The 16471-nt window shown below is 53.3% G+C and overlaps 1 protein-coding gene across 1 annotated transcript; it reads left to right on the plus strand.

Moving 5' to 3' along the window:
• Positions 1-1818: 1818 nt before the first annotated feature.
• On the plus strand, positions 1819-15933 carry LOC143785121 (RING finger protein 112-like). Its single transcript, XM_077273797.1, has 13 exons — positions 1819-2101; positions 8821-9109; positions 9183-9395; positions 9759-9896; positions 9997-10101; positions 10187-10237; positions 11501-11545; positions 11695-11781; positions 12070-12193; positions 12557-12687; positions 14098-14151; positions 14868-14942; positions 15109-15933. Exons 1-13 carry the CDS (start codon positions 1950-1952, stop codon positions 15496-15498), a joined length of 1854 nt encoding a protein of 617 aa, XP_077129912.1. The 5' UTR covers positions 1819-1949; the 3' UTR covers positions 15499-15933.
• The last annotated feature ends 538 nt before the right edge of the window (positions 15934-16471 follow it).

Genomic DNA, 16471 nt, shown 5'->3' on the forward strand with positions numbered 1-16471 from the left:
TGCTGTATTCTGTCGCGCTCTTTTTTGGCATGAGTGGTCTTCACCATTCCCTCCGGTGGTTTCTGTGTTGGTGTTTTTAATTGTTTTTAACCTTTTAATTTTTTCCTTTTATTATTAGTACCCTTTTTTGGGCCCTGCCTTGGTCTTTCTGTTCCCGCTTTACGCCATCTGATTTCTGTGGGACCACTGATCTCACCACATCGATGGACTTCTGAATGGCTCTGTGGACATCTCCTCCACATAAGAAGACAGCTATTTCCCTTTTTGCTGCTGATGTCCATCACCACACGAAGATGGACTTTACTGTATACTACTGCCAGCAATGTCTGTATGGGCCTATTATTATAAGTTTTCTTTTGGTGCCCATCTGTATTTACAGTCTGGTGTTTACATCTCTTGAGCCATTCATAGTGCGGGTCCTTGTTTACATATCACATAAAGTCCTTCTGACCGCTTCCACTACTGTGTGGGCCCCCATGTGGCCGTGCGCATCGCCCTGCGTGCGGGCGGCTGCCGCGCTGGGACGGGTGTCTTACAAGCCTTCTGCGCAGGTCCGGAGAATTTTCTCCTGGTCTGCGCACCTGGCCTGACGCCAGGTCCTTGTGCGGCGCCGTTCCGCCGCAGTGCGCATGCGCCGACAGCGCCAACATGATTGGTGGCTGCCGGTCATGTGACCGGGGTCAGGGAGGTTAAAGGCAGGTCCTGTACCACCAGACACTACATCCCCTTGAAAAAGCAGCGTTTGTGCGCTGCGAAACGTGCGTTGGAGTCTCTCCACCGGTGGGACCCTCTCCTCTCCGTCTCCCCTTACATGGGTAAGCATATTATATCTGTTCATTGCCGTTGTGCGTCAGGTTCTTGTAGATAACTATACAGGGCACTTGCCCTGAGACCATGTGCTGCACAGTTACACGGCAGTTTTTCACACCATGTTGTCTTTTATGCTTCCCATTTTTTCAGCACGGTGCACTATATTGACATTCATTTTTCTCCATTACACATTGGTGCCAATTTATGTAGGGCTGCCCTTTCTTGTGTTCCCCTCCATGTATTGTTGTGGTACGCCCATTTTTCATAGTTCCTTGTCCCATATTTTAACTATTTGATTAATAAAGTATTTGCTACATTTGTACTCTAGGCTCATATTTTGCCTATTTTGTAGCCTTTTTTGCACCAAAATAATTTATTTGTCCCTTTTTTATTTCTATTTTATGTCTTTGGCTGTGTTATTTGTTTTTTGCTTATTTGTTTTATCATTTCGACATTGTGACTTTTTAAAGTCCTCGAGCTCTGGAGCCGCCTGCGCCATTTTCATAAATTTTCCAAAGACTCATCAGTGAGAACCACCAAAGTGACAAAAGACGCCATTGCTCCGTGCGCTTTGTGATCACTAATGTAACGGTTTGGTGCGACACGACACGTTCTTCTAAAATGTCACATAATTCGCAAGCTGCAAAACTTTTCTGACTTTTTATCATTTGCAAATCAGCTGCAAAGTTCTGGAAACCCCAAACCCGACCCCAACAGCGAACATGGAAAACAGCCGCCGAGCACGAACATCATAGACTATAAAAGAGGCACAAAATAAAAAAAGAACAGAGCGCTAATGAAAAACAGGCGGAAAACAGCAAAAACGAAAAAAAAAGGAGCAAATGCAATAATGAATGGGCCCCAAAGTCTCCTAGAAAGTTACAGAATGATTGGGCACTAATTGCTTCCATACACGCTGAGCGCCGTCCAAGGCGCAGAGCTCCCGCCACAGTCCGGACATGTTGGGAGGATTTCATGTTCCTTATTGTCTCCAGACTGCGCAGAAAGGTTCAGATTCCACCACTGAAACAGTGAAAGGAGCCGCTCAGCTCTGCTGCATCAGCGGGCGGGGAGGAACAGGAACAACAGCTGTGGAGGAGAAGGGAGGAGCGGGCACTGTCACTGGAGGCATCAACAACATGGAGGCCAGGAGGCACAGGCTGGCAGAGAGGCCGCAAACCGCACTGAGGCCGGCGCAACCACAGACTACTGAGCCCCAGAGGAAGAGGGTGAGAAGGAGACCACGGCGAGAGCGAGCGGACAGACCCAGCGAGAGCGCCGAGACTGTGAGGTGAGAGGCCGGTGACCACAGTGACAGTCTGTACACCGGAGCCGGAGAAGACAGACACCCTGAAATATGCAGTCCAGGTTGTAGGAGAGTATCGTCAGCTCCGCTGCCAGCATAGCTGCACTGCCATCAGCATAGCTACACTGCCCAGCCGCCTGAGGCGGTGCACTCTTCTGCTCCGCCGCCAGCATAGCCACAATGCCGCCAGCATAGCCACAGTGCCCTTCTCTGCCGTCAGCATAGCTGCACTGCCCTGCTCTGTCGCCTGAGACGGTGCACTCTTCTGCTCCGCCGCCAGCATAGCCACAATGCCGCCAGCATAGCCACAGTGCCCTTCTCTGCCGTTAGCATAGCTGCACTGCCCTGCTCTGTCACCTGAGACGGTGCACTCTTCTGCTCCATCACCAGCATAGCCACAATGCCGCCAGCATAGCCACAGTGCCCTTCTCTGCCGTCAGCATAGCTGCACTGCCCTGCTCTGTCACCTGAGACGGTGCACTCTTCTGCTCCATCACCAGCATAGCCACAATGCCGCCAGCATAGCCACAGTGCCCTTCTCTGCCGTCATCATAGCTGCACTGCCCTGCTCTGTCACCTGAGACGGTGCACCCTTCTGCTCCATCACCAGCATAGCCACAATGCCGCCAGCATAGCCACAGTGCCCTTCTCTGCCGTCAGCATAGCTGCACTGCCCTGCTCTGTCGCCTGAGACGGTGCACCCTTCTGCTCCGTCACCAGCATAGCCACAATGCTGCCAGCATAGCACACAGTGCCCTTCTCTGCCGTCAGCATAGCTGCACTGCCCTGCTCTGTCGCCTGAGACGGTGCACTCTTCTGCTCCACCGCCAGCATAGCCACAATGCCGCCAGCATAGCCACAGTGCCCTTCTCTGCCGTTAGCATAGCTGCACTGCCCTGCTCTGTCACCTGAGACGGTGCACTCTTCTGCTCCATCACCAGCATAGCCACAATGCTGCCAGCATAGCACACAGTGCCCTTCTCTGCCGTTAGCATAGCTGCACTGCCCTGCTCTGTCACCTGAGACGGTGCACTCTTCTGCTCCATCACCAGCATAGCCACAATGCCGCCAGCATAGCCACAGTGCCCTTCTCTGCCGTCATCATAGCTGCCCTGCTCTGTCACCTGAGACGGTGCACTCTTCTGCTCCGTCACCAGCATAGCCACAATGCTGCCAGCATAGCACACAGTGCCCTTCTCTGCCGTCATCATAGCTGCACTGCCCTGCTCTGTCACCTGAGACGGTGCACCCTTCTGCTCCGTCACCAGCATAGCCACAATGCTGCCAGCATAGCACACAGTGCCCTTCTCTACCGTTAGCATAGCTGCACTGCCCTGCTCTGTCACCTGAGACGGTGCACTCTTCTGCTCCATCACCAGCATAGCCACAATGCTGCCAGCATAGCACACAGTGCCCTTCTCTGCCGTTAGCATAGCTGCACTGCCCTGCTCTGTCACCTGAGACGGTGCACTCTTCTGCTCCATCACCAGCATAGCCACAATGCCGCCAGCATAGCCACAGTGCCCTTCTCTGCCGTCATCATAGCTGCCCTGCTCTGTCACCTGAGACGGTGCACTCTTCTGCTCCGTCACCAGCATAGCCACAATGCTGCCAGCATAGCACACAGTGCCCTTCTCTGCCGTCATCATAGCTGCACTGCCCTGCTCTGTCACCTGAGACGGTGCACCCTTCTACTCCGTCACCAGCATAGCCACAATGCCGCCAGCATAGCCACAGTGCCCTTCTCTGCCGTCAGCATAGCTGCACTGCCCTGCTCTGTCACCTGAGACGGTGCACTCTTCTGCTCCATCACCAGCATAGCCACAATGCCGCCAGCATAGCCACAGTGCCCTTCTCTGCCGTCATCATAGCTGCCCTGCTCTGTCACCTGAGACGGTGCACTCTTCTGCTCCGTCACCAGCATAGCCACAATGCTGCCAGCATAGCACACAGTGCCCTTCTCTGCCGTCATCATAGCTGCACTGCCCTGCTCTGTCACCTGAGACGGTGCACCCTTCTGCTCCGTCACCAGCATAGCCACAATGCTGCCAGCATAGCACACAGTGCCCTTCTCTGCCGTCATCATAGCTGCCCTGCTCTGTCACCTGAGACGGTGCACCCTTCTCCTCCGTCACCAGCATAGCCACAATGCCGCCAGCATAGCCACAGTGCCCTTCTCTGCCGTCAGCATAGCTGCACTGCCCTGCTCTGTCACCTGAGACGGTGCACTCTTCTGCTCCGTCACCAGCATAGCCACAATGCCGCCAGCATAGCCACAGTGCCCTTCTCTGCCGTCATCATAGCTGCCCTGCTCTGTCACCTGAGACGGTGCACTCTTCTGCTCCGTCACCAGCATAGCCACAATGCCGCCAGCATAGCCACAGTGCCCTTCTCTGCCGTCAGCATAGCTGCACTGCCCTGCTCTGTCACCTGAGACGGTGCACCCTTCTGCTCCGTCACCAGCATAGCCACAATGCTGCCAGCATAGCACACAGTGCCCTTCTCTGCCGTTAGCATAGCTGCACTGCCCTGCTCTGTCACCTGAGACGGTGCACTCTTCTGCTCCATCACCAGCATAGCCACAATGCTGCCAGCATAGCACACAGTGCCCTTCTCTGCCGTTAGCATAGCTGCACTGCCCTGCTCTGTCACCTGAGACGGTGCACTCTTCTGCTCCATCACCAGCATAGCCACAATGCCGCCAGCATAGCCACAGTGCCCTTCTCTGCCGTCATCATAGCTGCCCTGCTCTGTCACCTGAGACGGTGCACTCTTCTGCTCCGTCACCAGCATAGCCACAATGCTGCCAGCATAGCACACAGTGCCCTTCTCTGCCGTCATCATAGCTGCACTGCCCTGCTCTGTCACCTGAGACGGTGCACCCTTCTGCTCCGTCACCAGCATAGCCACAATGCCGCCAGCATAGCCACAGTGCCCTTCTCTGCCGTCAGCATAGCTGCACTGCCCTGCTCTGTCACCTGAGACGGTGCACTCTTCTGCTCCATCACCAGCATAGCCACAATGCCGCCAGCATAGCCACAGTGCCCTTCTCTGCCGTCATCATAGCTGCCCTGCTCTGTCACCTGAGACGGTGCACTCTTCTGCTCCGTCACCAGCATAGCCACAATGCTGCCAGCATAGCACACAGTGCCCTTCTCTGCCGTCATCATAGCTGCACTGCCCTGCTCTGTCACCTGAGACGGTGCACCCTTCTGCTCCGTCACCAGCATAGCCACAATGCTGCCAGCATAGCACACAGTGCCCTTCTCTGCCGTCATCATAGCTGCCCTGCTCTGTCACCTGAGACGGTGCACCCTTCTCCTCCGTCACCAGCATAGCCACAATGCCGCCAGCATAGCCACAGTGCCCTTCTCTGCCGTCAGCATAGCTGCACTGCCCTGCTCTGTCACCTGAGACGGTGCACTCTTCTGCTCCGTCACCAGCATAGCCACAATGCCGCCAGCATAGCCACAGTGCCCTTCTCTGCCGTCATCATAGCTGCCCTGCTCTGTCACCTGAGACGGTGCACTCTTCTGCTCCGTCACCAGCATAGCCACAATGCCGCCAGCATAGCCACAGTGCCCTTCTCTGCCGTCAGCATAGCTGCACTGCCCTGCTCTGTCACCTGAGACGGTGCACTCTTCTGCTCCGTCACCAGCATAGCCACAATGCCGCCAGCATAGCCACAGTGCCCTTCTCTGCCGTCATCATAGCTGCCCTGCTCTGTCACCTGAGACGGTGCACTCTTCTGCTCCGTCACCAGCATAGCCACAATGCTGCCAGCATAGCACACAGTGCCCTTCTCTGCCGTCATCATAGCTGCCCTGCTCTGTCACCTGAGACGGTGCACTCTTCTGCTCCATCACCAGCATAGCCACAATGCTGCCAGCATAGCACACAGTGCCCTTCTCTGCCGTCATCATAGCTGCCCTGCTCTGTCACCTGAGACGGTGCACCCTTCTGCTCCGTCACCAGCATAGCCACAATGCCGCCAGCATAGCCACAGTGCCCTTCTCTGCCGTCAGCATAGCTGCACTGCCCTGCTCTGTCACCTGAGACGGTGCACTCTTCTGCTCCGTCACCAGCATAGCCACAATGCCGCCAGCATAGCCACAGTGCCCTTCTCTGCCGTCATCATAGCTGCCCTGCTCTGTCACCTGAGACGGTGCACTCTTCTGCTCCATCACCAGCATAGCCACAATGCTGCCAGCATAGCCACAGTGCCCTTCTCTGCCGTCAGCATAGCTGCACTGCCCTGCTCTGTCACCTGAGACGGTGCACTCTTCTGCTCCATCACCAGCATAGCCACAATGCCGCCAGCATAGCCACAGTGCCCTTCTCTGCCGTCAGCATAGCTGCACTGCCCTGCTCTGTCACCTGAGACGGTGCACCCTTCTGCTCCGTCACCAGCATAGCCACAATGCTGCCAGCATAGCACACAGTGCCCTTCTCTGCCGTCATCATAGCTGCCCTGCTCTGTCACCTGAGACGGTGCACTCTTCTGCTCCATCACCAGCATAGCCACAATGCTGCCAGCATAGCACACAGTGCCCTTCTCTGCCGTCAGCATAGCTGCACTGCCCTGCTCTGTCACCTGAGACGGTGCACTCTTCTGCTCCATCACCAGCATAGCCACAATGCCGCCAGCATAGCCACAGTGCCCTTCTCTGCCGTCAGCATAGCTGCACTGCCCTGCTCTGTCACCTGAGACGGTGCACTCTTCTGCTCCGTCACCAGCATAGCCACAATGCCGCCAGCATAGCACACAGTGCCCTTCTCTGCCGTCATCATAGCTGCCCTGCTCTGTCACCTGAGACGGTGCACTCTTCTGCTCCGTCACCAGCATAGCCTCAATGCTGCCAGCATAGCACACAGTGCCCTTCTCTGCCGTCATCATAGCTGCACTGCCCTGCTCTGTCACCTGAGACGGTGCACTCTTCTGCTCCATCACCAGCATAGCCACAATGCCGCCAGCATAGCCACAGTGCCCTTCTCTGCCGTCATCATAGCTGCCCTGCTCTGTCACCTGAGACGGTGCACTCTTCTGCTCCGTCACCAGCATAGCCACAATGCCGCCAGCATAGCCACAGTGCCCTTCTCTGCCGTCAGCATAGCTGCACTGCCCTGCTCTGTCACCTGAGACGGTGCACCCTTCTGCTCCGTCACCAGCATAGCCACAATGCTGCCAGCATAGCACACAGTGCCCTTCTCTGCCGTCAGCATAGCTGCACTGCCCTGCTCTGTCGCCTGAGACGGTGCTGCTCAACCGCCAGCATAGCCACAATGCCGCCAGCATAGCCACAGTGCCCTTCTCTGCCGTTAGCATAGCTGCACTGCCCTGCTCTGTCACCTGAGACGGTGCACTCTTCTGCTCCATCACCAGCATAGCCACAATGCCGCCAGCATAGCCACAGTGCCCTTCTCTGCCGTCATCATAGCTGCCCTGCTCTGTCACCTGAGACGGTGCACCCTTCTGCTCCGTCACCAGCATAGCCACAATGCCGCGAGCATAGCCACAGTGCCCTTCTCTGCCGTCAGCATAGCTGCACTGCCCTGCTCTGTCACCTGAGACGGTGCACTCTTCTGCTCCATCACCAGCATAGCCACAATGCCGCCAGCATAGCCACAGTGCCCTTCTCTGCCGTCATCATAGCTGCCCTGCTCTGTCACCTGAGACGGTGCACTCTTCTGCTCCGTCACCAGCATAGCCACAATGCTGCCAGCATAGCACACAGTGCCCTTCTCTGCCGTCATCATAGCTGCACTGCCCTGCTCTGTCACCTGAGACGGTGCACCCTTCTGCTCCGTCACCAGCATAGCCACAATGCTGCCCGCATAGCACACAGTGCCCTTCTCTGCCGTCATCATAGCTGCCCTGCTCTGTCACCTGAGACGGTGCACCCTTCTGCTCCGTCACCAGCATAGCCACAATGCCGCCAGCATAGCCACAGTGCCCTTCTCTGCCGTCAGCATAGCTGCACTGCCCTGCTCTGTCACCTGAGACGGTGCACCCTTCTGCTCCGTCACCAGCATAGCCACAATGCTGCCAGCATAGCACACAGTGCCCTTCTCTGCCGTCAGCATAGCTGCACTGCCCTGCTCTGTCGCCTGAGACGGTGCACCCTTCTGCTCCGTCACCAGCATAGCCACAATGCTGCCAGCATAGCACACAGTGCCCTTCTCTGCCGTCAGCATAGCTGCACTGCCCTGCTCTGTCGCCTGAGACGGTGCACTCTTCTGCTCCACCGCCAGCATAGCCACAATGCCGCCAGCATAGCCACAATGCCGCCAGCATAGCCACAGTGCCCTTCTCTGCCGTCAGCATAGCTGCACTGCCCTGCTCCATGCCCTGCATAGTTCCGCTATCCCACTCCATCACCAGCATAGCCGCCTTGTCATGCTCCATGATGGGTGTATTCACCGTGTCCCACTCCGTCACTGGGGAAAGGCACCCTGTCCCACTCCGTGTTGGCAAAGTTGCCCTGTCTCGCTCCATCATTGGGAGAAGCCACTCGATCGCTGGCATAACTGCCCTGTCCCACCTGATCACTGGCATAGCCCCCCTGCCCCACTCAATCGCTGGCGTAGCCCCCTGCCCCACTCGATCGCTGGCATAGCCGCCCTGTCCAGCTCGATCACCGGCGTAACCGCATAGCCAACTGCCTGTTGTGACTCGAGCTGAATTGGTGCTCTGTTTTCCTCAGTAATGACCCACCGCTACCTTCAGATGGTGCCGTTGGCTTCCAGGTCCTAGCCGAGGACATCACCTGCTCAGTGTGCCTTGATGACCTGCAGAATCCGGTGTCCATCGCCTGCGGGCACACCTTCTGCCGAAACTGTATTACCACACACTGGAGCACCCCTCACCCATATGGTTACCTCTGCCCCGAGTGCAGGACACAATGTCCCCGAAATCAGATTACACCCGACTATCGTCTGATGAACCTCATTGACAAGATCCAAAAGGGAATCCAGGACAAAACCATAGAGCAGGTAACAATGTGACCAGCAAGCTAAAAAATCCAGAAAAAAGAGATCTTGGCGTTACCATCATCTTATTCTACAGGAATGTCTGCAACCTCCGGAGCAGGGTTACCCAGTACAGCTGGTGTGGACGGATGGCAATGGCCGCTTACACCTGGATGAGTCGGTGGTCTACAACTGCTTCATGAACAGCTATCTGTCCACTTATCCTGTCTACCTGCTCTGCGTCATCGGAGAAAAGCGGCGCGGGAAGTCGTTCCTGATGAATTACATCTTGAGGGCCTTGGAGAGTCAGGTGAGAGGAGGCCAGGGGGCATAAACTTATAGTGCGCAGGTCATTTCATAACAAAGCTATTACAAATGTTTACTACGTGTTGGGATAACCGGCGCCATTGTACGGTGATTACCATGGATATTAGTGGATGCCCGCAGGTATCTGTGGATGTCAAGTGATGCTCAATTCTCCGTGACACACCAGTCAGCTTCATTCTAGGGCATTGATCTGAATTGGGGTCTTGCTAGCTCTCATACAACGACTAACCGGTGAGGATTTTGAGGGTGGCCCTCCAATGAGATAAGACCCTTTATTTGCTCTTCTAACCTGAAGAATCCAATAGCTCCGCTTGATGTTACCAGACTCCTTTATGACTTCTTGTAGGAGAAGGGCGAGGACGTCAGTCTTGGAGCAAATGATGAACCTCTCCAAGGCTTCGAATGGAAATGTGGCATCGACAGCACTACGAAGGGGATCTGGATCTGGAACAGACCCTTCATGGTGGGCCAGAAGGGAGAGAAGGTGAGATCAGGAATCACATCTCTGGACGGGCATCCGTCTCATCTGAGATTTCTGCTCCTTCATAAAGTCTCTGACATGTTACTTTGTTCTGTACCTCTAGGTAGTGGTCTATGTTTTGGATACAGAGGGTTCACTGGATATCGAGGGTGATCGGGAGAGCTGCATTAAGCTTTCGGCATTGTCCATGCTACTCAGCTCTCATTTGGTGAGGGCTCTACTATTTTCAATAGATCTTACTGGGTCCATAAAAAAAAAGACGGATTCAATGGCTAATCTGTCGAATCTTGTAGGTTTTCAACGTGGCTGGAAGTTTGAAGGAGACCGAACTCGACTACATGGAGGTGAGTGTTGTGTGGGCATTTGGTAGATCACTGGTCTACAATTCCTTCAGCCATACAGATGGACCTTGTTAGGATCGGGATGAGTGTTATACTGAAGAGGCCCTGATTTGACGTGTTTCTGTAGAGCCCGTCGGAGTGTATGGGTTCTTGAATAGTTTCTACAGGGATGTAGGACTGACTAGTGACTGAATTATTTCTTGGTGCTCCGAATATATAGAGATGAGACTGAGGACTTGCTGGTTCCTCAGAATACGAGTAGATTCTATACTAAACCTTAAAACATATTTTGGAAATCTAATATCCAGGTCTAGTTCTTGAAGGGATGTGATCGGTTCTTGAAGCTTCAAGAGCAGACTAGATACTTTGGAGGCAGACATGAAATTGTGACCACGCGGATGATCTAAAGAGGAATGTAACTGGCATTTAGAGATAAATGACTACTCCTTAGTGAAATATGGAGCCGATATGTTAGTCACTCTACAAGCCTGCAGGACTGGTTTGCTATGTTTGGTTGATAATGGACACCTATTTTGGATAACTGAGGAACAGGATCTACTGGCAGACAGAACCGGGAAAACATCATTACTAAACCAGATTTGGATGTGTTTGGAAAGTTGGGCTTTGACCTTCTACTGTAAGGTTTTCTATGAAATGAGTCACATGTGCCCGATTGTCCGATATACTCCAGATTATATCACGAGGTGAAGAAAGCTGATTCCGGCAGCTAATTAGGAAAGGGTTCTTTACAGTTGGAGCAGTCAGACTGCGGAATACTGACCACAAGAGGTTGTAATGGCCGACACTATGTACAATTGGTGGAGAAAGGGAGACCTTGATGGACGAGGGGCTGTTCTCAACCTGTGTAATGAGGTCTTTCAGAATTCATGTGAAGAGAGGGTTCCTCCAATAGGTTGTCTCCTCCTATACAATGGCTGGCATAGTTGAGGCTGTGTGAGGCCTGTCAGGACAGGGGTGAATAGAAGACTCCAATAGGTTGTGTCCTCAAAAATATGGCTTATGTAGGTTTGATCATGAGGTCCATCAGAATGGGCATGAAATGGAGCTTCTTCGATAATTGTGTCATCCATAAAAAGGCTCATTCGGGATTGATCGTGAATAAGGTGAAGAGAGGGTTCCTCCAATTGGTTGTGTCCTCCATAAAATGACTGACAGTAAATTCTGAGGTCCTTCAAGATGAGTGTGTGTTCTGTGTGCAACATTCCACACTAATGATAAGTAATGATACAACCTATGTCCTTTCAGATGTACCTCAACATGGGAGAGGAGTTTGGTTCTGAGCGGTTACAGGTAGGTGACCCTGACCGGCCTATAATCCGTTGATGATTGTCGTGGGTGGAGGGGGTGATTTAGGATGTAGGTTTCTGTATTCTCTGTAGCTCCATATTTCCTATTACTGATGTTTCATGTATCTTGTTCCCTTCTGTATGTTAACTCAGTTCCTGGACATTTTAATCAGAGACTGGCATGACTCCAGCAACTGTGGAAGAGACGCAGCTCGGTTTTATATCAGTCGGGAAATCGAGGTATGAAAATCCATGGAGGCATCTTCCAAACATCTCAGTCCATACAGTATGAGGTCTGCCATGGTGTGACACTGGACTTTTCGGGGCATTGGCCTTGGTGGAAGCTCATGCTGTGTGGTCCATGAGGACTGATGGACATCTTAGCTGACAGTCTCCACTATTGACCAAGCCAACCTCCAAATAGCTCACCATAGCCCAATGCTATAGACATTTATATTCCTTCTGCTTTTCCCTCCATGTTTTCGGAATATGAGATTTGATTTATCTATGTTCTTATATCCATGTTAGAAACTCCAGAAAGGCCGTAGCTACCCCAAAGTTTTATGGGGTCTGAAGAGCAGTCACACTCGTTGCTTCCTACTGCCGCATCCAGGAAAAGGAATTACTGGAGAGAGCCAAGGAAGACTTCAAGGTGAGGTCCTTCGACGTGGTGGGGATGGTGACCTTACTGGGGAGATTGGAAACTGATCCATGATGGAGGGAGATAAGAAATTTTGCTTGTGAGAAATGCCCCCAAATTTTAGGCCATGATGTTTTTCTTTCAAAAACTTTGCAGAAGCCTGTCCTGTGTTAGAGGAGTTCCATTCTGCAGAATGCGGGATGGTGGATGAACACTGGGTTGGGGGGAGGTTACATCATGAGGATGGTGATACGTTTTTAGCCTGTAAAGTGATGGCTTTGATGTTTTATCCTAATCTCCTGATCCTGGAGTTAGTTTGATTCTTCATGTATTATGATCACCCCTTTCCTACCACCTGTAACATCTTCCTGACAGATATGGACGAGGATTTCCAGGAGAATCTGAGAATGTACGTGGCAGATGTGGTGCGGGGAGTGTGGCATCGGATTAAGATGGATGCGAGGGGAGATGTTCTGACCTGCAGCCACATTCCCTCCATCTTACAGGTAAAGTTGGAATTTTATGATTTCTCCATAATGTATACCCAACATATTACTATCATCATGGAGAGCAGGGTGGTGACAGCAGGGGTGAGGCGGAAAGGAGGGCAGTGACAGATGGAAAGTGGCAACAGGAGCTGGTGGTGCCACCAGGGGTGTGTCAAATGGCAGGGCTGTCAGCAGGGGTGTGGCTGAGCAGCAGGGCTGTGTCAGCGGGGGTGTGGCTGATGGGCTGGGCTACATCAACTGGGGTGGGGCTGAGGGGCAGGGCTGCTTCAGCAGGGGTGTGGCTGAGGGGCAGGGCTACATAAACTGGGGTGTTGCTGAGGAGCAGGGCTGTGTCAGCAGGGGTGTGGCTGATGGGCAGGGCTACATCAACTGGGGTGGGCTGAGGGGAAGGGCTGCTTCAGCAGTGGTGTGGCTGAGGGGCAGGGCTGCTTCAGCAGGGGTGTGGCTGAGGGGCAGGGCTACATAAACTGGGGTGTGGCTGAGGGGCAGGGCTGCTTCAGCAGAGGTGTTGCGGAAGAGCAAGGCTATGTCGGCAGGGGTGTGGCTGATGGGCAGGGCTGCTTCAGCAGTGGTGTGGCTGAGGGGCAGGGCTGCTTCAGCAGGGGTGTGGCTGAGGGGCAGGGCTACATAAACTGGGGAGTGGCTTAGGGGCAGGGCTGCATCAGCAGGGGTGTGGCTGAGGGGCAGGGCTACATCAACTGGGGTGTGGCTGAGGGGCAGGGCTGCTTCAGCAGGGGTGTGGCTGAGGAGCAGGGCTACATAAACTGGGGTGTGGCTGAGGGGCAGGGCTGCTTCAGCAGTGGTGTTGCAGAGGGGCAGGGCTGTGTCGGCAGGGGTGTGGCTGAGGGGCAGTGCTACATCAGCAAGGGTGGGCTGAGGGGGACAAGCAGTGCAAGCAGAGGTGTGGCTGAGGAGCAGGGTTGCATCAGCAGGGGTGTGGCTGAGGGGAAGGGCTGTGTCAGCAAGGGTGTGACTGAGGGGCAGAGCTGCATCAGCTGGGGTGTGGCTGAGGGGCAGGGCTGTGTCAACAGGGGTGTGGCTGAGGGGCAGTGCTACATAAGCTGGGGTGTTGCTGAGGGGCAGGGCTGTGTCAGCAGGGGTGTGGCTGAGGGGCAGGGCTACCTCAGCAAGGGTGTGGCTGAGGGGGACAGGCAGTGCAAGCAGAGGTGTGGCTGATGGGCAGGGCTACGTAAGGGGGTGTGGCTGAGGAGCAGGGCTGTGGTTGAGAGGTAGGGCTATGTCAGCAGGGGTGTTATGGGGGCCCGCATTGATAGACAGCAGGGGTGTCATGGAGGGGTGAGTAGTGACAGCACTGCTGTTGTGTAGGGGCTATTTAGCCATATCTATTATTGGACTTTTTTGTTTCCAATTGACTGTTTAACCCTCTAATGACCGTTTCTTCTTTAGGTCTTTGTTGATGTTCTGGAGAAGCAGAACTATGGTTTCTCTACCCCAATGGAGGTGAGCGATGTCATCTTACATCTAGAATAAGCTGTGAAAAAAGAGACGTCCCACCACGACATCAGACTGTCTGCTCCCGCTAATTATCAGGGGATCTTAGGGCCCATAAAACTCCTGTGCTGGAGGCCACAGGAGAGCAAGGAGAGGTGGTGGAAGAATCAGGGGAGTGGGCAGAGTTTTCAGATGAGTAGATATGGTGGAAGAGCCACAGAAGAGAGAGGAGCTTCCAAGGTAGGCAGGGCCGGCATTAGGGGCAGGCAGACCAGGCAGCTGTCTAGGGTCCCTGCTCCTCCAGGGGCCCCCAGCTGAGCCAGTAATAGCGGCACACCTCACTGCTGCTGAGGGACTAGGCGCCACCCCCCATCGCTGATTCATAGATGCCGATACAGTTGAAAGGAGAGATGGAGGAGAGCGCGTCCCTCTCACATCACTCCCCCTCTCCTTGTGACTCAGCGGGCGTGCAATGACATCACTTCATCGTGAGCCACGCTGTGTCAGCAGTGGAGCTGATGAGACCGAAGCAGCAGAGCCTGGAGCCTAAGGAGGAGGAGTGATCTTTCATCTTCACATAATGGATGTGTCCGTTACTTGAGACTTGTGGAGTAATGTGTCAAGGTGTTGGGGAGACCACGATCTATATCCAAGTAGCCAGTCTTTATAACACCATCCACACCATCCTTCCTTGCTGTATCTGTCATATATTTTTCATCTCACAGATGTTTTATGCCATCAAAAACCAAAAGATCCTTGAAAGCATCAAAGATGAACTCCAGGAATTCCTGAAGAATCAGGTGAGCCACATCTAAAACTGCAAAACACGCTTCACTGGTGGAGACCTCAGACTGGGTGAAGCCATGTGAGCTGTCGGGCATGTAGGTCCTAAGCCTGGAGGTTGAGATCATGGAAAGTAGACCTCGGTGATGAATCTCATCTTGTGTTCCTCCCTTCTTTACATAGCCGTATCACCTCCTGCCATCAACCATGAGGACCCTGGTCTCGGAGAAGTCGGCAGAACTCACAGCAAAGTTCAAAGACTCTCTCCTGGGTCCCAACCTGTCTCATCACAGCGAGCTGCAGGTAGAGCTGGCGTCCCATCTTCAGGAGGAGCAGGAGAAGTTTTGCTCCGGTTACACCACTCGTTTCACATGCAATGCTGTCACGCTGGGCGTCACTGCCGGTCTTGGGATATATGGGGTGGTTGGGGCAGCTGCAGCCAGGGGGACTGTGGTCATGGCTCAGCCGGCGGTGGCAGCAGTGGAGAGGACGGTAGCTACGGAGGTAGCATCAACCACAGTCTCTCTGCTGAAGACAGGGTTTTCTGCACTTGTGAGCCGGTTCTTCCGTTGACCCTACAATATGGCCTTTTGTTTATTGCAGTGTCACAGGTTCCTCCACTCTGGGGCAAGATCCTAATAATAAAAAACTGCACGAATCCCATAAGACCCCGCTATCATGAGAGCGCGTGACTTTAGGACTGGTAAATCAATTGACCCCATCTATTACATGGACAAAGGCGAGGGCTGTCTGCCTTCCCGGATGGCCAGATTGGTATACTTTACCCCATATTTGCATCCTGGAGACGCTTATTTAACATTTCTGGAATAGATGTATCCCTCCGGCCCTTTTTCCAGCCCTCCATGTCTTTATCCTGCTGAGATACCAGGGGTGTGAATCCAGAATCATTGGATTCTCAGAAGTTTTTGGCCTTTGCAGAGAATTGATGACGTGTGGGGGTCTAATTTTTTTTCGGGGGCAGTTGCAATATATGAGTAAGACAAGAACCCAAGAGTTCGGGAGGAAGGTCGTTACACAGTGGGCTATTAAACGGCAACAACATTTACTGATCATGTCGGAGCCTAAGATGCACATAGGTGAGGGGTCCTGGGGGAATTGGACCCCCGAGGCCGATACAATTCTATGGTGAGCTAGGTTCATTTTATTACTGAGGGGTCTTGTGCTAGTCATACAGATGACCCTATAACATGGAGCATTACTGGGCATGTGACTTTAATTACATCCGGAGCTGTAATCACAATTCTGCTGATTTCCGCAGCTGTTCTGTAAAAGTATACTCTTGGAAGAGAACATAAAAGCACTGAATGCAGCTCTGGCAGTAACTGGAGGATAAAATCCATACGAATTGGGCAAAAAACGTAAAAAAAAATGCGTAGAATTAACCAGGAGTTTGGTTCCTGTTACTTCTGTAACAATTGTTTGTGAAATTCATCAAATAAAAGATCCAAAATGGACAGAGCGACCCCTGTGGATTCTTACTGAGCCCCTCTCCTGATAATGCTGCCTCCCCTCCCCCGCCCCACAT

This window comes from Ranitomeya variabilis, chromosome 7, assembly GCF_051348905.1.
Source record: "Ranitomeya variabilis isolate aRanVar5 chromosome 7, aRanVar5.hap1, whole genome shotgun sequence".
Lineage (NCBI taxonomy): Eukaryota > Metazoa > Chordata > Amphibia > Anura > Dendrobatidae > Ranitomeya > Ranitomeya variabilis.

Bases quoted from the DNA above. Each gene is read 5' to 3' on its own strand.
- LOC143785121 (XM_077273797.1), top strand. From the start codon at position 1,950: ATGGAGGCCAGGAGGCACAGGCTGGCAGAGAGGCCGCAAACCGCACTG. The intron at 11,546-11,694 runs GTAGGTGACCCT...ATGTTAACTCAG, and splicing joins TTGGTTCTGAGCGGTTACAG to TTCCTGGACATTTTAATCAG. The intron at 12,688-14,097 runs GTAAAGTTGGAA...TTTCTTCTTTAG, and splicing joins ACATTCCCTCCATCTTACAG to GTCTTTGTTGATGTTCTGGA.